General features: G+C 34.4%; 1 protein-coding gene across 1 annotated transcript in view; it reads left to right on the forward strand.

Moving 5' to 3' along the window:
• LOC119610550 (reversion-inducing cysteine-rich protein with Kazal motifs) overlaps positions 1-16,935 on the forward strand; it is a 64,610-nt gene extending 47,675 nt beyond the window's left edge. The window contains exons 3-8 of the mRNA XM_037965814.1: positions 8,427-8,532; positions 11,767-11,978; positions 14,185-14,332; positions 14,393-15,631; positions 15,702-15,968; positions 16,029-16,935. Coding sequence (XP_037821742.1) covers positions 8,427-8,532; positions 11,767-11,978; positions 14,185-14,332; positions 14,393-15,631; positions 15,702-15,968; positions 16,029-16,828 — 2,772 coding nt within the window. The 3' untranslated portion in view covers positions 16,829-16,935. The remainder of the gene's footprint in view (positions 1-8,426; positions 8,533-11,766; positions 11,979-14,184; positions 14,333-14,392; positions 15,632-15,701; positions 15,969-16,028) is intronic.
• The last annotated feature ends 5,893 nt before the right edge of the window (positions 16,936-22,828 follow it).

Here is a 22,828-nt window from a genome sequence, read left to right on the forward strand (position 1 = left end):
ATTTCATATTTTTAATCTTTTGACAGTTTGTAGTAAAAAAAAAAAGGAAATCGAAATCACAAGGCATTAACACTATGACTAACCGACCGATCGACTCTCAGTGTGTGACTTAGTGCTGGCATCTATGTGTGGGAAATTAAGGTGGTATCTCAATTTTTTTGAATCTATTTAGTTTTTGGCATAAAATTTCTTACGTTTAAGCCTTTAGTTATAAACATTCAACAGGAAAACGCCTGTTTTTTTTTTAAATTCGCAGTTGCAACTCCCCGAAAGTTTGTGGAGAAAAAGTTGTGAATTAAAAATCTATGGAAATTTATGTGACAAAAAATTGCATAAATGTAAATTATGTTATGTGTAACATTTTTGCTAGTTGTAAATGAAAACTACACAACAAACGTGGTTTAATCTAGGAGGCGTTTAAAGACATAATTGCTTTTTATGAGATTTTTATCAAAGTTATGGCATAAAATCAACATCTAAAAAACTTGATTATGTAGATGTGTTAGAGAGATAACATGGCGGGTTATACTATTTAAACTAGAAGACAGTGTCGATAAAAAATGTTAGGTTATCGACAGAGAGCTTTTTGAGAGTTATTTGCCAATATCAGGTATACACTCAAAGTTCTAAGTCGTTCAACACCCGGAAAATATACTTTTTAGAATTACAATAGAGTTTCCATTGATTCTTTCCTATGGTACATAGATGTGTTCTCCTCCATCTATTTCCTACATAAGATTAGGTTGTATTCTACATTAAATCCGACGAGACACTCTTTAGCTGGTATCAGACTTGTTAAGCGCTCCTTTACATGAAAAATGTCTTCTGGTTTTCGGAAACTCAGTTTCCTAGACGTAGGTTGTATTCCACATGAAATCCAACGAAACACTGCATAGATGTGCCCTCCAGCATCTATTTCCTACATAAGATTAGATTGTATTCCACATTGAATCCGACGAAACACTCCTTGGCTGGTATCAGGCTTGTTAAGCACTCCTTTACATAAAAAATGTTGTGCGATTTTCGTAAACTCAGTTTCCTAGACCTAGTTCTTTAGTTCTTTCCACTCAGTGTCCCTGAGCAATGTAATATCAGGAATAACATTTCTCTCATATGAATCTAATTTCAATGAATGTCAGCAATAGCAAAGACTGTTCTCTTCGCATGTTCCTCAGTCGGAATCCCTTCCTTTAATAGTGTATAGTTGTGCGAGAAGTTATATGTTCTCTTCGCATGCTTCACAGTGTGTCACTCATCACACATAATTTTATTTAGGCTTCTCGTACTCCTCTCGTTAGGGATCTTTATGGTTTTTCCCAAAGTTTCATTACTCTAAGTGACCGTATGTGATTCTCTCGCCCATGTTTTAATTTAACCGCCGATTTCTCGAACGGTTTTACAATCATCTGTTTCCCTTAATTTCCCCTCCCTTTATAGCGACTGCATTCACTCTTCCATTGCCTATTATTACCAAGTGGCCAGGTACCTATGTGATGCAAAGTATACCTTTGGAAGAGTATTCGGTTAAGGCTCTGTTATTGTTCAATACGGTCTTAGATAGTCCTAATTGCCTTCTGGCTTTTGGCACCTTATTTCCAAAGTAGTTCCTGTTTAGTCTCTCAGTTTAAAGCCATCCGTGTAGCAACCGATTCCTGCTGGGTTTGGCTGTAATGTTACGCTTGACCATGATATTTTAACTGGTATCAGTATGCGATCGAGCACTTCTCCTACATTATGTGGGCAGGTGAATTGTGCTATTGGTACTATAGACTGGTGGTGTCACTTCACTCCTCGGTTAGTTCTTGGTATGATTTGACATGGGGTCTAACCAGAGAACCACATAATCTAGTACTACGGGTGGCCAGTTGCCCGTAGGTCTTCTCCTGTCTGGACAGTTGGTCGGGATCCACGTAGTGGCGGTGGATTAAACCCAAATTCGCGGGAAGAGTAAGTTGCGGTTAAAAGACTGATGCACGGTGAAATCTATATTTCGGGATAAGTTTGGTGCCGAATGACAACAGATACCCCACAGAGGAGTGACTGTGGGACTAATCGTAGGAAATGAGTTGGTGTTAATTGTATGTATATGATGCAGGATTAATGTAGGGGTATAGGGGCTTTGCCAACCAGTATACCTAGAGTAAGTGTGTGGGATGTTGTTCTCTATTGAGTGTTGCTGATAAAGGAGAAGTGTACTGGGTTGATGGATTTCCAAGTGATACCATTGAATTTTCATCCTTTTCCAGGTATGTTTAGGGTAAACTCGGTTCGTTTGATGGATTCGTATTTCTGTCTACCGGTTACGTCTCTAGATGCTGTTGCCGACTCAACAGAGGCCATCCCATGTACCTGGTTGTAAACGGAAGTAATGTTTTTGCATCTCGCAAGTTAAGCAACTGGGCAGCAATGTTCAGAGGTTAGATAACTCGGGCACTCGAGCAAAGTGCAAGTATACTGGACCGAAAATTCCATATACGTAAATTGCTACCTGAGTGTAAGAAGCACAATGGGACGGCGGTGAGTAGTTGCAAAAGCTCAAACAATGGTTGCAAAAGACCACCGTGAAATAAGGCCGTCAAGGCAGGTGTTGTGTTCACGTTAAGCACTATGACATTCGTGTGCCATTGGTACAACAAATCTTGGATGCATCTGACACATATAGAGCAGCAATGTAGTCAGCATTTCTCTTCAGAAGAAAGTAACGTATGTTATCTGAAAGTGCTATTGTATGTAGAAAGAAACTTTAATTCTAAGTTAAATTCCAAAGGTCTGATTGTCATTAAAACGATGACTACAACTAGCTATATACTCAGGACTTTCGAATTCGATTTCTTGACAGGAGCAACTACATACTAGAATGTCTAAAAAGGACCGGTTCTTGGGTTCGAACCGGTCTATTTCTGATTTGGCGCTCTAAATATGAATATGACAATCTCTCCGGTGTTTCAGAATCAAATCCTTATGTTACCGTTGACCTGAACATGTATTTTTCATGCCATAAGTCAGGATATACATAAGGTTATCAATTTATCCTTTTGAAGTCCCAATAAAGTTATTTCAGGAACAATGAGAAAAAGTTTACAATTCCCTTATTCAATACTCTTGAAGACCTAGACATATTTATCAGGAAAACTTCGAATACTTCTCACATATTAAAAAGTTTAACATTTTCAAGAACTAAAGTACTAAAGGCGAGTTTTTATAAGATAATTCGTACTCCTTCTCAATGAAAGAAATTAAAATATTCTTGTCCAAAGATCAGTTTCTTAAACACTCGTCAACTAAGACTGGCATAATAGTCTGTCCCCCAGTATTGACCATAGTCTGTTCAAACATTTTGAAAACATTTCTAAATTTAACTTTAACCTCGATTCATTTAATGTTTCCCATTATATATTGCGAATATTTTATATGCTGACATTAATTTATTGAAATTTTTTTCAAACTTTTAAAATCAAATTTTATGCAATACTAAATGCACTAACAATTTATTTAACTAGATTTCTAATATTTTAGCAAAAGGAAAAAATAAATAGACAAATCATGAAATATAAGTCACAAAATTTTATGACCATTACTAACATATTTTTAATCTTAATGGACATTAAAACGTTTTAACAGCAAAATCTTATTAATCTACAGACAGTAGTAGCAGTTTGTCTGTAGTGTTGAGAGGAAATTTAATCTGAAAACTAAAGTTAAACTAACAGCAGAGCAGAGAATCTTAAATGGTAAGGAGTTTGGAACTAAAAGTATTATTTAACGTAAAACTTTGTGGTCATAAACAAATTTTTAATAAATTTCAAATAAAACTCTTTGATGTTAAAAATTTTAAGCCACTGTATAACTAAAGGGGTAAATGGCCTAGAATTTTAATTACTTTTATAAGATTACAAAATTTTAAATCTTTAATTTTGTATCAAACTTTTTTTTTAGAGGTTTAGTTTTTTTTCTACATATACTTTGCCAGCTGTTATTTAATATTATTTTATAAAGTGTTTAATCATTAATCGTGTATGCAGATTTAAATGGTAGCAATTTTAAAAATGTCTTAACATGTTAAACGGCGCCTGTTGTACAAAACTATATAAATACAAAAAAAATATATCGAAAAAATTTAATGCTTAACACAAGCAACATGTACTAGGTATGGGAGTAGCTAAATATGAAAATAACCCAGCAAACAGTGGAACTTAAATGGGACAGAAGGGATTTGAATTAGATTGTAAAAAAATAAACTGTAGGATGTTGAGAGTCTGTTTTAAAATATAGGCTATAGACCATCAAGTGTGCAGTCTAGAGTAATGGCTATAATTTGTCCAAAGTATAGACTATAGTCTGTCCAATGTATAGACTATAGTCCGTCCAGAGTATTGACTATAGTCTGTCCTGAGTATAGACCATAGCCTGTCCAGAGTATAAAATATAGTCTGTCCAGAGTATATAACTGTAGAGAGTCTGTAGAGAGTTGAGACTATAGTCTATCTGGAGTATAGACCATAGTCTGTCTGGATTATAGACCATAGTCTGTGTGAAGTATAGACCAAAGTCTGTCCAGAGTATAGATTACAGTCTGTTCAGAGTATAGACTATAGTCTGTCCAAAGTATAAACTATAGTCTGTCCAGAGTATAGACTATAGTCTGTCCAGAGTATAGACTATAGTCTGTCCAGAGTATAGACTATAGTCTGTCCAGAGTCTAGACTATAGTCTGTTCAGAGTATAGACTATAGTCTGTCGAGAGTATAGACTATAGTCTGTCCAGAGTATAGACTATAGTCTGTCCAGAGTATAGACTATAGTCTGTCCAGAGTATAGACTATAGTCTGTCCAGAGTATGGACTATAGTCTGTCCAGAGTATAGACTGTTATAGTCTGCCCAGAGTACATAATAAACTCTGTCTGGAGTATAGACTGTTATAGTCTGCCCAGAATACATAATATAGTCTGTCTGTATTATAGACTATAATCTGTCTGGACTATAGTCTCTCCAGCGTAAAGCCTATAGTCTGTCCAGAGTATAGACTATAGTCTGTCCAGAGTATAGACTATAGTCTGTCCAGAGTATAGATTATAGACTGTCCAGAGTATAGACTATAGTCTGTCCAGAGTATAGACTATAGTCTGTCGAGAGTATAGACTATAGTCTGTCCAGAGCTTAGACTATAGTCTGTCCAGAGTATAGACTATAGTCTGTCCAGAGAATAGACTATAGTCTGTCCAGAGTATAGACTATAGTCTGTCCAGAGTATAGACTATAGTCTATCCAGAGTATAGACTATAGTCTATCCAGACTATAGAATATAGTCTGTCTAGACTATAGAATATAGTCTGTCCAGAATATAGACTATAGTCTGTCCAGAGTATAGACTATAGTCTGTCCAGAGTATAGACTATAGTCTGTCCAGAGTATAGACTATAGTCTGCCCAGAGTACATAATAAACTCTGTCTGGAGTATAGACTATAGTCTGTCTGGAGTATAGATATAGTCTGTCCCGAGTAGAGACTATGGCCTGTCCAGAGTAGAGACTATAGCCTGTAGAGAGTAGAGACTATAATAGTCTGTCCAGAGTAGAGACTATAATCTGTAGAGACTTTGGTCTGTTTAGAGCATAGACTATAATACGGCTTTTCAAGAGAAGATTGATAACAAACGTTTGCTGGGAAATTTGCATTCTTATAGCTACCACAACAACAAAACACCATAACAAACCACTACACATAAATGATTTAAACTCAAAGATTCTTTCAACCCAATGTTTGTTCAGTGGCAAAGTACGGCGCGCTTGCGCATACAATCAATATGACGTTGTCTTCTACTCCATCAAACAACCACAGCAGTACAAAGTTTAGTTTGTAGCAAAACTTAACTTAAACACATGGAGGCGATTTTTAGGCTTGATAATATTTATGGTAATTGAGTAATTTATTTATGAACATACGTACAACAAAAATATATTCATAATTTTTATGGAGGGTTAATAACTACCACACAAAGGTGGTCAATGGAAAACGTTGTTTGCTAACATTTAAAGAGGAGCCATAAACTTCCGTTTAACGGTGAAAACAAAGTGTCAAAATTGTTTTCTTTTGTTTATGTTTTCTTTAAACATTATGCTAGAAATATTAATTATTTGTTTACTATTACTTAAAATTGTGGTTAATCATCCATCATATTTGTTATTCTATGAATTTAAGTTTTTTCTAATAAAATCATAAAAATATATCTATTAGGTAAAAAACCATAGCAATACAATATTGAATTGAAAAATAATATAATATTCCTTAAAAATTTATATATTTCTTGTTGTGGCTTAATTAAAAATTCTTAACACATCGGCTATAAAGAAAAGTATAAAACAAATAAATATAAACACAACACAACAGGAGTTAGTAATAAACAAACTAAACAAATTCTTAGAATAAATTTTTAAAACAATCACACAGCAAACAACCACCAACCCAAGAAGACGCACCTCTCTCTAACAAACACTTGTGTAAAGGAAAACAAAAATCCCATAAAATAAAATTACAAATTAAAAAAAACAAATCTTAGAAATTAGTAAAATACTAAATAGTTGTACTTATACAAATCGTTCTAGTAAGATCAATAACAATAAATACAAAAAGAAACCAAAAACAACAATATTTGTATGAAATGATAAGAAACGTAATGGTTAAAGGAACAAAGCAATGTGTAAAAATATAGAGAGAGAAAGAGTGAGCACAGTGAAATGAAACGAATAAGTTGGATGAAGCAAAAGCAAACATGTCTGACAACAAGTTGCAGCAAACAAGTTAGATTTGAAGCAACTGTTTGATAAACATGTACTTGTACAGGGGTGCAACCTGTTGCGACCGTTGAATTTAAATGTTGAATGTTTAACTGTTATAAAAGTATGTACTATACACTGTCCAAAGTATAGACGATAGATAATCTGTCCTGAGTATAGACCATAGTTTGTCCAGAGTATTGACTATAGCCTTTCCAGAGTATAGACTATAGTCTTTCTAGAGTACAGACTATAGTCTGTCCAGATTATAGACTAGAGTCTGTCCAGAGTATAGACTATAGTCTGGCCAGACTATAGACTATATTCTGTATAGTCTACCCAGAGTATAGACTATAGTATGTCCAGAGTATAGGCTATAGTCTTTCCAGAGTATAGACTATAGTGTGTCCAGAGTATAGACTATAGTCTGTCCGGAGTATAGACTATAGTCTGTCCAGAGTATTGACTATAGTCCGTCCAGAGTTTAGACTATAGTCTGTCCAGAGTATTGATTATAGTCTGTCCGGAGTATAGACTATAGTCTATCCAGAGTATTGACTATAGTCTGTCCAGAATATCGACTAGAGTCTGTCCAGAGTATATACTATAGTCTGTTGACATTATAGACTATAGTCTGTTCAAACTATAGACTATATTCTGTCCAGAGTATAGACTATAATCTGTCCAAACTATAGACTATAATCTGTCAAAGGAATGACTATAGTCTGTCCAAAGTAAAGACTATACTATGTCCAGATTATAGACTATAGTATGTCCAGAGTATAATAGACTATAGTCTGTCCAGAATATAGACTATAGTGTGTCCAGAGTATAGACTATAGTCTGTCCGGAGTATAGACTATAGTCTGTCCAGAGTATTGACTATAGTCCGTCCAGAGTTTAGACTATAGTCTGTCCAGAGTATAGACTATGGTCTGTCCAGAGTATAGACTATAGTCTGTCCAAAGTAAAGACTATAGTCTGTCCAAACTATAGACTATATTCTGTCCAAAGTAAAGACTATACTCTGTCCAGATTGTAGAATATAGTATGTCCAGAGTATAGACTATAGTCTGTCCAGAGTATAGACTATAGTCTGTCCAGAGTATAGACTATGGTCTGTCCAGAGTATAGACTATAGTATGTCCAGAGTATAGACTATAGTATGTCCAGAATATAGACTATAGTCTGTCCAAACTATAGACTATATTCTGTCCAGAGTATAGACTATAGTCTGTCCAAAGTAAAGACTATAGTCTGTCCAAACTATAGACTATATTCTGTCCAGAGTATAGACTATGGTCTGTCCAAAGTAAAGACTATAGTCTGTCCAAACTATAGACTATATTCTGTCCAGAGTATAGACTATGGTCTGTCCAGAGTATAGACTATAGTATGTCCAGAGTATAGACTATAGTCTGTCCAGAGTATAGACTCTAGTCTTTCAAGAATATAGACTAATGTCTGTCCAGAGACTATAGACTATAGTTTCTGCAGAGTATAGACTGTAGTATGTCCATATTCAATCTATTATATAAACCATATATAGCTTTAATTGATCTATAAAATAACCTTAATTTTAATCAAAATTTATATTATTTTCCTCTTAGAAATAATTGTTTAATAATCCTTTTCTTTTCTTCTAATTACAGTTATCTCTGGTCAAATTATCTCCTCCTGCAATGCGTTCGGAATTGAAAAAATATTGCCCTCCTATGCAATTGGAGTTCTGGAGTTGTATGAATAGAACTATAGAAGGTAAGGGCATTTTTGAAAATCTTATTTCTTTACAACTAAGAGAAATAAACTAAAACGTGAGAGTTTTTTAAAAAAGAAAATTACTAAATGAGTAATAAAGTATTATTATTTCTTTCATTAAATTTCAATAAAAGATCATATTCTTGATCCTCTTATAATAAATATTTGTTAAGTACCTATAGACACTATTAAAAGACACATTGTTTTCTATAATTAAGCTATTTAAAATCATAAAAAGTTTACTAAATATTTGACTATAAACTTAAAATGTGACAAATAATGAAAAATGCATAAAATTATTTGTGTAAAAACATGAAAAACATGGCCAATGCAAGTGTAGCATGGGCATTATGCCAAATTGTGAAAATAATGTCTACTTTAGACAAATGTTTATTTAAAATCCCAAAAATTTCCTATAAAAACTTCCAATTAATAGCCATTGCTAATAGTTAGATAAATAAACAACAACTATAGCAAAAATATATGGTAATTGTTAATAGATTGGTTAGACAAGGGACGTATTCTAGTTCTAAATATAAAAATTTGAACGTTTCTTATAGAGAGAGGTGTTTTTTCTGAGAGACTCGATATTTACAATATTACGATCTTTTCCATTATCTTTATCACTATTTCCACCTATTCGAATACGCCTTTACCCCTAATAGTTGCCCTAGTTAATTTTTCATTGTTGAGGTTTGAATCCCATTGAGAAATTAGCGACACTTCCATCCTAGTTTCCACTAGCCTTAACGTAGTATCCACCAGTTGACAAATCCATGATAGTTATTCTCTTTTACTAAGAAATATCTTGTGCCTGACAGCCTTATACGATACCGTTTTAATCCAACCAATATTAAGGACTCCACCAATTGACAGACACTTCATTGATATAACGATTAACAAAACCATGATCGATATAGGGAATAACTTAATGACAGACTCAATGCAGAAACGGTGAATGCTTCGGATTTCCAAACTTAACAGGACGATTCCTTTTTCTAAGCTCAACAAGAAATGTTCTTGACAAGAAATGTCTTGGATCCGTAGGCCTCTTTTGCTCGTAAAAGACAGAAACATCAATTAAATGACAAACCCATGATAGAAAATCTCTTACAGAAACATCCTAGTCTTAGTGAACGAAAGGAATTTCATAGATCCCTGATCAATCTCAATATTCTCAGTTCGAGCACTGTAATTAAAGATTGATATGAATGGAAGATTTGTCTTGGTTCCATGAAACCATGATCTTTGTAAAGAATCGGTGGCATACCCGTGATCAATGCAGAGAACAAATCGAAAAAAATCTTAACAATATGTTGATAGAAGAGTTATCTTGTCTTCCCAATGATTATCAACACTTTCTCCTTAGCTCGGTCATGGTAGAACCACCCCATCAAATGACAGACCCATGATCAATCTGTTGAAAAGAACTGGAAGAAGAATTGTCTTGTTTCCGCAAACACTATCAGCACAATCTTCTAAGGTCGGACAATATATATGAAAATAAAACTCTTAAAAAAATTAACTTGTTTCCGCAATCATTATCAGTACTTTCTGCTAAGATCAGGCAATATAAATCACGCTTCAAATGACAAACCCATGATCAATCTGATGAAGAAACTGTTTGAAGAAGAATTTTCTTGATTCCGCAATCATTATCAGCACTTTCGTCTAAGATCGGGCAAAGTTGAATCATCCATCAAATGACAATCCCATGACCAATCTGGTGAAAATAACTGTAAGAAGAATTGTCTTGTTTTAGCACTTTCGTCTAAGCTCGGGTAATATCCAACCTGTAATCCGTAGAATTGTCTTGGTTCCGCAAACATTATAAGCACTTCCATCTAAGCATCGACAACGTATAGGCACAGTCATTATCAGCATCTTCTTCTAACTTCGGAAGATGCAGAGTCATCCATCAAATTACAAACCCATGATACTCCCTTCTTTGTTTCTACACTGCAATAGAATCAAAGAATTGTCTCGTTTCCATAATCATGATTTCGTTTATGCTTGGGCAACGTGGAAGCAGCCATAAAACAAACATATGATCAATGTCAGCATCTTCGTCAAAGCTCGGGAAATGTAGAATCACCCATAAATTTTAAATTTCTTTGTTTTTACTCTGCAATAGAATCGAAAAATTCTCTCGTTTCCACAATCATTATCAGCACTTTCATCTAAGCTTGGGCAACGTGGACGCAGCCATCAAAAAACAAACATATGATCAGTGTACAGAATCTTCCGAAGAAACTCTTAACGATACAAAGGCATCCTTTGGTCCTTGATTGATATAGAGAATCTGCAGAAAATATTCGTCAGCCTTATTACTCATACTATTTACCAAAAAGCATACGCCTCTTGAAACTCCTATGACATATCAAAAGTTGTACCCTTTTCAACTCATTCCGATAATTGAAAGCTTTTTCTTTGCCAAACAATATCGATCTCATATAAAATACTCCTCTTCACTGTTGATTATCACCTGCCATAGTCGCCTGTCAACTTCATTTTAAAAAAACTTTATATAGAAACTAAATACATTTACTTAAAATGTAATACATTGACAATACTTCATTCATAATTCACATTTAATAGAGTCTCCTTTACAATTTAACATCCAGATTATCCAATCACACATGCAAATCTAGCGAATGAACTAATGAAATTGAACACTTGTAAGAGAGAAAATAACAAACGCCCACTTGTAACGAAAAAACACTTGCAACCAGTTGACTGGGTATTTGGCTGAACGACCGGACCGACTAACAGACAGAATGACTGGTTGTCTGGATGGATGGCACTTGTACTTTAATTTTCAACGTACTATAATCAATTGAAATTGTGATTTATTTGTGTGACACACAAATGTATACAAACAAATGGCGGAATGATAACAACAACAACAACGACAACAACAGTAAACAAAAATAAAGAGCCACTTTAAAATGATCGTTGTCATAGACACAAACTTAAATCTAATTGCCTGTCATCAATTACAATGACAATTTACATATAAACTCAACACAAACACAAAAAAATGAACATAAAATGAGAAGAAAAATTAAAACACACAAATTATACCAGCTTGACAGGGAATTTCTCTAGTTTTCTCTACAACCCCTCTCACTCTCCCTCCATCTATCTCTCCTGCATTTCTCTGTTTGCAAATAAATTTCTATTTTTTTAACATTTCTCTAATTTTCATAAACTTATTTTTTCATTCTATTACAGCCGCTCGTAAAAGTTATCAGTGGTCCGGTCGTAGTTGTTGTGATTTGGGTGTTTCACCGCGCTGCATCAATGCTTGTGTAACATCATCGTCTACCGGTGAATTGATCAATGCCTGCCGCCAAAGTGATGAACAACACATGTTTGCATGTTTCGAACGTCAAGAGGATGGTGATCGTTGCTGTGGCAAGGCACGCACCTCTGAATGTTTACAGGTAAGTGAAAAACGATCGTTTCGTCTATGCACAAGTAACAAAAATTTAGAAGAGGACTGCTGCTGAGTTTGTCAATTGAGTGGTGTATGATTGTGTGTGTCTAATTTGTTATTTAATGCACTAGTACTCGTTGGACATTATGATGATGAGTAAATTTATATTTAGTGGGTGTGTTTATTAATTAAAAAAATACGCTTATATTAATAAATAGTTTGGTGCCAACCTCCTTTTATTTGGGTTTTGATAGATAAACTTCAATATTTGTAATGGGAAAAATGTCGTCGAACTTTAAGACAAGTTTGATGAGAATTAGGAAAAATTTAAATTGGCTGCTGTTGTTTTTAAGATCTTTTGATTAGATTTATTCATCGTACTTTGTTCTAACTAATTACTCAAGATCAACAATGCTTTGTTAGGCCGACACGTGATCAATCACAATGCTGTCCAAACTGTTGTCAAATTAAGATTCATCAAAGATCAACTGAAAATCGTACAGGATTCTTAAGCAAAATGCTATCCAAACGACATCAACAGACCTCGATCATTAAAAACTCTAGAAGATCTGATCTCTCTCTATAATACAGTTCAATTATACTTAAGCAAAGTAGGCAAAGATTCAATAGCATCTATATTATTAAACATTGAAGGACCAAGTTTAGCGAAGTTGAAACTACGAGGTCAAGAAATCCCTAAAACTCTCTCATATAAAATCCTCAGAAAAACAATTCACTTTTCTTTATAGGTCACTTAGATATCAGGTGTTGTTGTTGTCAATGCTCAGACTCAAGAGACTCAAGACTGAGAATGTGTTCGATGCTTTAGCATTAGCAAGACTGACATCATGATCGTAAAATATATGTCAATGTTTACGAGACTAGGGTCTCTTTAAAACAGACACTTAGTTAGATATCAGGTATTGTTGTTGCCAAGGCTCAGACTCAGTTGTCATAAGAACTTCAAATGATCTATGAATTAGAATTAACAAAACTGTCATCATAATCGTATGATGATGATCATTGCTTCAGCTTTACTTCTGAATCATTAGTGTTTATGAGACTCTAAACCTTGCGGGCCGAATAACCACTAGACTTTAGGTTACCGGAGGTATAAAATTGAGAAGACACGGTGATACTTTCTATTCATCATTAATTACTCTTAATCAAACACTTCTTGGTAACGTCAATTGTTCAACTCATCCACATTCTCTAACAGGATTGTAGGATGATGAAGATCAGTGCTCTACTATGTTTTCTCAACGTTTAGATCAAAGATTGGAAATAAGGGTTTAAATACAGAGGGCACTGTCAAATAGTAATACGACAACTTAATTTCAAGAGTCTTTTGGAAGCTTATCTAACTTAAAGTTATCGGAGAAAGGAAATTGGAAAGACACGATTGTCTGTGGAACTTTCTGGCCACACTATCATTGATTACTGGAAAGAAAAACACTTCAGGCATTGTTATTGCAAAGGCTTAGATCCTAACCATCATACACAGACTCTCATCAGGTTGTAGGGTGATGATTATCAGTACTCTACTGGAATTTCTCGATGTTTTATAGATCAGAGTTGCTGAGACGTAGTTACAAAATGATGAAATCGGAATACAATAACTCCATTTAATATCCCTTTGGATTCCTATCAAACTTAAGGTTATCGGAAGGAAAGGATTAAAAAGACACTACCTAGATAGGAGATTATTTTTATCGATCATTTAAGAATCAGGCGCTTTAGTTGCGAAATCAATGACCCAATTGCCATGGGAACAGTACGATGAAAAACATCAGTATTTTGTAAAGAATTCTGATGGTTTTATTGATCAATCTGAGTTGTAGAGACTTGCGTAGATTCGTAGAAAAGATCCAAATGTCATGGAAATGTTAATACAATATTTTACAATACCCAGTCTAAAAAGAGTGTATTCTCGGGGATACCAAATCCAATATAAAGGACAACTGGAATGCAATATCCAAAATGTAAATTCTTTAATCCTTCAGCATTAGTGTTCCAAAGCAATTTCAGAACTTTTACAGAACCCGAACCAAGACGAGGAAATCCAATATATAAAGCAATTGTCAAAAACTCTTTCCAATGGACTTTTTTTAGAGTAATCTATAAATATCTTGCATCCACTAAGAATAGGAGAGTTCGTCTCCCATCGAATTTTAATTTGATAATCATGTATACTTTCTTCTTTTATCTTCCAGTCCTGTCGTGACATCTTTGAACCTCATACAGCCCATAAAAGGAATAACTACAAACGTTTGCATGAAATGTGTGGAGAAAAGAATGCCGATGTTCTACAATGTGTACGAAATGTTACGGACATGACACCCGTTACCAACTCACACAAATGTAAGTGTTTTTTATATCAAAATTCCAGCAAATCTTAATTATCTACTTATCTCCCCACAGATCTTCCTTGTTGTGACTTTTCCGATAATGAAAATTGTCGCAACACTTGCCGATCCGTCTTGAATACCACTGAAAGTACGGATATTATTATAGGAGAACTGGAGGCAGGAGGTTGTGGTACTGTATTACCTCATCTACCTTTATGGCAATGTTTCTTCACTGCCGAGCGCAAAATTTTTGTGCCCTCTGTTATAACAAGTAGCCAAGAGACCGAGGTATCACAAATTAATCGTTTAGGTATAGATGGTGCCAAATTGCAATGCTGTGAGAAGGCTTTATCATCCAAATGCCGTAAATTATGTTTTCAAACCTATACTACTGATTGGACTAGTACAATGAATAATTTTGAAACATCCTGTTTAATGATGATGCCAAATGAATTGGAATTGCGCCAGTGTATAGATGAGGTGGATGAACCGTGTGAATTGGGTTGTGATGGTTTAAGTTTTTGTACAAATTTCAATAATCGTCCCACGGAATTGTTTCGCAGCTGTACGGTGGAAGCCGACATGGCTGCTAAATCAGATTTAATGATGTGGCAACAGAGGGGTTTTGTTAGTTTACCAGGAGGCTTAACCTTGCCCATTAAGAATATGACTAGATGTTTACCCGACAAGTGGAAGGCTATAGCTTGTGTTTTACAAATTAAACCCTGTAGTATACAGGGACATTATAATCATATTTGTAGGGAAAATTGTTATGAAATTTTAATGGAGTGCTTGGATTGGACACGTTTAAATACCACTTACAATCCGGAAGCGATTTGTGCTAGATTGCATCCAGATGGTGATGTCACCTCCTGTGTATCGCTGAGACCTTATTTGGAAGAAAGTGATGCTCCTAAGGAGACTGGTGGCCATCATAAAATCACCTCTCCTTGTCGTGGTCATCCCTGTAATGCTAGTGAAGTTTGTTTAGCAGCTCGCAATGGTTCGGCCACCTATAAATGTATACCGGGTTGTGCTTTGGGAGAGACTTCTAATTATTTAGTTCCTTTTGGTGCTTATGTTCGCATTCCAGTACAAATGACAGCCAATCGTGGTGGTTTTAAGGTTTGTCGTTGCGGTTTACAGGGACGTATCGAACATTGTCAACCTCTACCCAGTGTTTCGTATGAGAGTTGTGTTCTACCGGGTGGTAGAAAGATCAAGCATGGCACTTCCTTTTATTTGGAGTGCAATTTATGTACTTGTTATGCCGAGGAAATAACCTGCACCAAGAAACAATGTAAAATGCCAGGTGAGTAGAGCTTTAAGGGAGGAAGCTATTTGAAGTAAACTTTAATTTATATTTACTCCTATTACAACAGGTTACACAGATGTTTCTTATACCAGTTTGCCCTGCAATTGTCCTACCCATTATGTGCCGGTATGTGGCAGCAATGGACGCACTTATCCTTCTTTGTGTATTGCCCGCTGTCTGGGTGTGCAGGACAGTGATTTAGAGTATGGAGCCTGTACGGTGTGGAATCCTTGTACACCAGGAACCTATCACTGCCCTGCAGGCACCCAATGTCTGCCTCATAGACAGATCTGCTTATCCAGCATGCATCGGCCCTGTTTACAGTACAAATGTGGTATGTAATGCTTAAAAATTATGGAACTTGTGGATGTTAATGTTTGAATTTCATTTGCAGTTAATCAAACGTTACCTTGTGGCAAATCGGAGCATTCGGTATGCGATGCTAAGGGTGTTACCTTTAAATCGGCTTGTGATTTATTGAATTCCAAGTCTAGTTTCTCCCATTGGGGTTCTTGTAATCGTGGCTGCAGTTGGAAAGGTCCCGTGTGCGGTATTAATGGTGTGGATTATCCCCATGAATGTGCTGCCTGGGCAGATTATGTTTTGGTGGACTATAAGGGCAGATGTCGTGAGGTAGGCTTGTTAACTAATGAAATGGAACGCAAAAGATGTCGCCAAGTCAAATGTTCCAATACTCCCTCACCCTACTGCCCTTCTATTATACCACCCGGAGCCTGTTGCCCCATATGCGCCGGAGCTTTTCGCATTATCTACTCACGCAAACAAATTGATCGCGCTCTTTACGCCTTAAAGGGCCAGCACAAGGATTTATTAACTCTACATAGTGTTTTACGAGAATTGGATTCTTTAATACAAATAAGCGAGTGTCAACTGACCGGATTCCTAACCATGGAAGTGGGTATATTTGTGGCTATTGTACCCCGCACCAATACACCCACTCGCATGCAAATTGAGGCCTGCAGCAGAGAAGCGGAAAAGATATCCACTTTAATAGCGGCCCAAGAACATAAAATAACCACAAATCTAATATTATCAGGCCTAACAGTATCCAATATGCTGGAGGCTAATGTTGAAAGTCATGCAAATAGAAGATTTTCTTTGAGAAATCTATCTACGACGATATTGCTAAACATTATTATAAGTTTGATATTTAGGAAAATTTGGATTTTATAGTTTTAGAAATGATAAGAATGAAAATTAGATAGTTTATGAAGAAAATGAAGAAAGTCATTAAAGACATTATGGTCTCGAATAGCACAGACTCATTAAGAAGAGACTTTTCTCTTATAAAACAAATTTAAATTAAAGAAGGGAAAGATAATTTAAGGGGTTTAAAGAAATTAGGCATTGCTTTACGCTTCCGTTTTAAATAAAGTCTATAGACTAGTTTATAGTATACAGTCCAGGCCATAGTCTAGCCCATAGTCTAGTCTATAATGTAGGCTACAGTCTAGTCTATAGTTTAGTCTATACTTCAGTTAATAGTCTAGTCTATAGTGTAGTTTATAGTCTAGCTTATTCTATGATCTAGTCTATAGTCTAGGCAATAGTCTAGTCTATACTCCAGTCTATACTATAGTCTAAAGTCTAGTCTATATTCTAGTCTATACTCTAGACTAGTCTTCAGCCTAGTCTATAGTCTAGTCTAGTATTTAGTCTGTAGACTAGTCTATAGTCTAGTCTATACTCTAGTGTATAGACTAGCATTTAGCCTAGTCTAGTCTAGTCTAGTCCAGTCGTTAGTCTAGTCTACAGTATAGTATATAGTCTAGACTATACAATGGTCTATACTCTAGTCTATAGTTCAGAGTATAGTCTAGTCTTTAACCTAGTTCTTAGGCTAGTCTATAGTCTATTCTATAATCTAAAGTCTAATCTGTACACTACTCTATAGTCTAGTAAGCAAATTTAAGTAGGTATTGAACATTCAAACTACAGAAAGTAAAGACTACTTTTAGGCTTCCGTTTTAAATAAATTTCGTTGCCTAATTTTAGGCTTATTAATCTTAATCCCCTTAAATAATTGTTTCCTTTCAATTGTAAATTTCTTTTATGTTTTAACATAATAAAACCACATTATTTTTTATACATGATCAAGTGAATTCTTGGTGCCAATAAATTAGTTTTTATATAAAATTGAGATTATTTTTTTAATTTTTTTAATCTTAAGTTTTCCTTCTGTTTCAAATGCTCAAAACAAATGTGCCTTTAATTAAATTGAGAAAAAATAATATTACTTTTAAAACTCATTAGGTTTCCTAAGTCTGTTTTTTTAAGTTAATTTAGCATTTTTGTTTTAAGTTAAATTTTTGTTAATTTTAGTAAATTAACATTTAATTTTATTTTATAAAACGATCTCCTTGTGATATTAGCAACTAAATTAGGCCATATTTATAACACATACAAAAACATTAATTAATACGTACATTTATTAACAAATACAAAATATATACAAAACAACAAAAAAAAAACAACACATATCTTGTATTTATAGTTATAAACAATCTTAAGAGTCTATTTATAATTATTATTGGTATTTAAAATTATTATAAAATTTAAATTTGTAAAACTCAAACAAAAAACTTATTTCAAATATTCTCTTTTGCTACTAAATCAACAACACAACAAATTCTATGTAAATATTTAAACGAATCTTCTTTATTTTTAATATTATTATTGTATACAAATTTTTTGAAAAGAAAAGATCAAAACATAAAATGAATATGAATCGCCAAAGTTGTTTACCCCCCATTTAATTATCCCAAATATTAGTAATTAAACATACATAGTCATTAAGTACCTTGTGTAAAGTTTTTCTTTTGAATTTTTTTTTAATAAATAAATATTATATTTAAAATACGAGGAATGTTTTTTTCACATCAAATTCTAGAAAAAAAAATCTCAAAATTCATAAACAAATCGAAAGTGTTTAATATCGAAGATCTCTGATCACATTCAAAGCCTATTTTATAACTCTATTAAGAATTTCTTATATGAATTTTAGAAACTTTTTTGGAGGCAATTTAATTGATTTTGCACAGTTTTATTCCAGCTTTGCTTCAGTTCTAGTTCAGCTCTAGTAACAGTTCTAGTACAGTTCTAGTTCAGTTCTATTCATTTCTAGTTCTCAGTTCTAGTTCAGTTCTAGTTCAGTTCCTAGATTCAGTTCTAAGTTCAGTTCTAGTTCAGATTCTAGTTCAGTTCTAGTTCAGTTCTAGTTCAGTTCTAGTTCAGTTCTAGTTTCAGTTCTAGTCCGTTCATTTGTTCAGTTCTAGTTTCAGTTCTAGTTCAGTTCTAGTTCAGTTCTAGTTCAGTTCTAGTTCAGATTCTAGTTCAGTTCTAGTTCAGTTCTAGTTCAGTTCTAGTTCAGTTCTAGTTCAGTTCTAGTTCAGTTCTAGTTCAGTTCTTAGTTCAGTTCTAGTTCATTCTAGTTCAGTTCTAGTTCAGTTCTAGTTCAGTTCTAGTTCAGTTCTAGTTCAGTTCTAGTTCAGTTCTAGTTCAGTTCTAGTTTCAGTTCTAGTTCAGTTCTAGTTCAGTTCTAGTTCAGTTCTAGTTCAGTTCTAGTTCAGTTCTAGTTCAGTTCTAGTTCAGTTCTAGTTCAGTTCTAGTTCAGTTCTAGTTCAGTTCTAGTTCAGTTCTAGTTCAGTTCTAGTTCAGTTCTAGTTCAGTTCTAGTTCAGTTCTAGTTCAGTTCTAGTTCAGTTCTAGTTCAGTTCTAGTTCAGTTATAGTTCAGTTCTAGTTCAGTTCTAGTTCAGTTCTAGTTAGTTCTAGTTCAGTTCTAGTTCAGTTCTAGTTCAGTTCTAGTTCAGTTCTAGTTCAGTTCTAGTTCAGTTCTAGTTCAGTTCTAGTTCAGTTCTAGTTCAGTTCTAGTTCAGTTCTAGTTCAGTTCTAGTTCAGTTCTAGTTCAGTTCTAGTTCAGTTCTAGTTCAGTTCTAGTTCAGTTCTAGTTCAGTTCTAGTTCTAGTTCAGTTCTAGTTCAGTTCTAGTTCAGTTCTAGTTCAGTTCTAGTTCAGTTCTAGTTCAGTTCTAGTTAGTTCTAGTTCAGTTCTAGTTCAGTTCTAGTTCAGTTCTAGTTCAGTTCTAGTTCAGTTCTAGTTCAGTTCTAGTTCAGTTTTAGTCAGTTCTAGTCAGTTTTAGTTCAGTTATTCAGTTCTAGTTCAGTTCTAGTTCAGTTCTAGTTCCGTTTAGTCAGTTCTAGTTCAGTTCTAGTTCAGTTCTAGTTCAGTTCTAGTTCAGTTCTAGTTCAGTTCTAGTTCAGTTCTAGTTCAGTTCTAGTTCAGTTCTAGTTCAGTTCTAGTTCAGTTCTAGTTCAGTTCTAGTTCAGTTCTAGTTCAGTTCTAGTTCAGTTCTAGTTCAGTTCTAGTCAGTTTTAGTTCAGTTCTAGTTCAGTTCTAGTTCAGTTCTAATTCAGTTCTAATTCAGATCTAGTTCAGTTCCAGTTTGTTCTAGTTCTGTTATTGATCTGTTCTAGCTCTGTTCTAGTTCTGTTCTATAGTCTAATATATATTCTAGTCTTAGTCTAGTCTATAGTCTAGTCTATAGTCTAGTCTAGTCTAGTCTATAGTCTAGTCTATAGTCTAGTCTATAGTCTAGTCTATAGTCTAGTCTATAGTCTAGTCTATAGTCTAGTCTATAGTCTAGTCTCTGTCTATGTCTAGTCTATAGTCTAGTCTATAGTCTAGTCTATAGTCTAGTCTATAGTCTAGTCTATAGTCTAGTCTATAGTCTAGTCTATAGTCTAGTCTATAGTCTAGTCTATAGTTCTAGTCTATAGTCTAGTCTATCGTCTCGTCTATAGTCTAGTCTATAGTCTAGTCTATAGTCTAGTCTATAGTCTAGTCTATAGTCTAGTCTATAGTCTAGTCTATAGTCTAGTCTATAGTCTAGTCTATAGTCTAGTCTATAGTCTAGTCTATAGTCTAGTCTATAGTCTAGTCTATAGTCTAGTCTATAGTCTAGTCTATAGTCTAGTCTATAGTCTAGTCTATAGTCTAGTCTATAGTCTAGTCTATAGTCTAGTCTATAGTCTAGTCTATAGTCTAGTCTATAGTCTAGTCTATAGTCTAGTCTATAGTCTAGTCTATAGTCTAGTCTATAGTCTAGTCTATAGTCTAGTCTATATCTGTCTATAGTCTATTAGTCTAGTCTATAGTCTAGTCTATAGTCTAGTCTATAGTCTAGTCTATAGTCCTAGTCTATAGTCTAGTCTATTATCTAGTCTATAGTCTAGTCTATAGTCAGTCTATAGTCTAGTCTATAGTCTAGTCTATAGTCTAGTCTATAGTCTAGTCTATAGTCTAGTCTATGTCTAGTCTATAGTCCTAGTCTATAGTCTAGTCTATAGTCTAGTCTATAGTCTAGTCTATAGTCTAGTCTATAGTCTAGTCTATAGTCTAGTCTATAGTCTAGTCCTATAGTCTAGTCTATAGTCCTAGTCTATAGTCTAGTCTATTGTCTAGTCTAGACCTATAGTCTAGTCTATAGTCTAGCCTATAGTCTAGTCGATAGTCTAGTCATGTCTAGTCTATAGTCTAGTCTAGTCTAGTCTATAGTCTAGTCTATAGTCTAGTCTATAGTCTAGTTCAAATTAACCTGAACAAAAAGTCTAACTTCAATTTCTGAATAAATTTTGTAACACCCGTTACATTACTCAAAAGTACCCGATGTTTAGTATCCAAAGAATGTACTTTACCAACATTTCGTACTAAACCAACACTACAACTTTAAGACCAGATGAAAAAACACATTTTTTCGTACTCTTTAAAAATTTATGCTTTAGTCAGCTTTCGTTGAAAAAAAAGTAGAAAGAAGTTTTTTTTACCGATGACAATGAGCTTTAGCTTTGTTTTTGTAATTTTGTTTTTTATTGTTATTCATAACATCAACAACAACAAGAACAACAGCAGCAAAACAAATGATAAGTGCTGACCAAAAGGTAAACGAAAATATATACGAAAAGAGAATTTGCAAATTCTGAGTAAAACAGAAAACAACAAAGATACTAATTTTGCGAATAACAAAATTGACGACGCCACATCAAGTTTTATAGTTCGGTTTGGTTGTGTTTGAAAATCAGTGGTTCCAAAAGTCAGAAAAGCCAATCTTATATAAATTCTATGGATCTGAGAAACGTACTATAAGGGGATTCGGACGGTATAGTTTTTGTCAGCTACTAGTTCAGTTCTAGTTTCGTTCTAGATCAGTTCAGTTCTAGTGCTGTCCTAGTTCTTTTCAGTTCTGTTCTAGTTCTAATTCTGTTCTAGTTCAGCTCTAGTCCACTTCTAGTTCAGTTCTAGTTCTATTTTAGTTCAGTTCTAGTGCTCTTCTAGTTCTGTTCTAGTTCTATTCTAGTTCTGTTCTAGTTCTGTTCTAGTTCTGTTCTAGTTCTGTTCTAGTTCTGTTCTAGTTCTGTTCTAGTTCTGTTCTAGTTCTGTTCTAGTTCTGTTCTAGTTCTGTTCTAGTTCTGTTCTAGTTCTGTTCTAGTTCTGTTCTAGTTCTGTTCTAGTTCTGTTCTAGTTCTGTTCTAGTTCTGTTCTAGTTCTGTTCTAGTTCTGTTCTAGTTCTGTTCTAGTTCTGTTCTACTGTTCTAGTTCTGTTCTAGTTCTGTTCTAGTTCTGTTCTAGTTCTGTTCTAGTTCTGTTCTAGTTCTGTTCTAGTTCTGTTCTAGTTCTGTTCTAGTTCTGTTCTAGTTCTGTTCTAGTTCTGTTCTAGTTCTGTTCTAGTTCTGTTCTAGTTCTGTTCTAGTTCTGTTCTAGTTCTGTTCTAGTTCTATTCTAGTTCTGTTCTAGTTCTGTTCTAGTTCTGTTCTAGTTCTGTTCTAGTTTTGTTCTAGTTCTGTTCTAGTTCTGTACTAGTTCTGTTCTAGTTCTGTTCTAGTTCTGTTCTAGTTCTGTTACAGTTCTGTTCTAGATCTGTTCTAGTTCTGATCTAGTTCTGTTCTAGTTCTGTTCAACTTCTTTTCTAGTTATGTTCTAGTTCTGTTCTGTTCTAGTTCTGTTCTAGTTCTGTTCTAGTTCTGTTCTAATTCTGTTCTAGTTTTGTTCTAGTTTTGTTCTAGTTCTGTTCTGGTTCTGTTCTAGTTCTGTTCTGGTTCTGATCTAGTAACGTTCTAATTCCATCCTTGTTTTGTTCTACATAGTTCTAGTACTGTTCTTGCTCTTTTTTAGTTCTGT

Source organism: Lucilia sericata, unplaced genomic scaffold (assembly GCF_015586225.1).
Source record: "Lucilia sericata isolate MDLA Ls3-8-SP2 unplaced genomic scaffold, ASM1558622v1 Contig001226F_arrow, whole genome shotgun sequence".
Classification (NCBI taxonomy): domain Eukaryota; kingdom Metazoa; phylum Arthropoda; class Insecta; order Diptera; family Calliphoridae; genus Lucilia; species Lucilia sericata.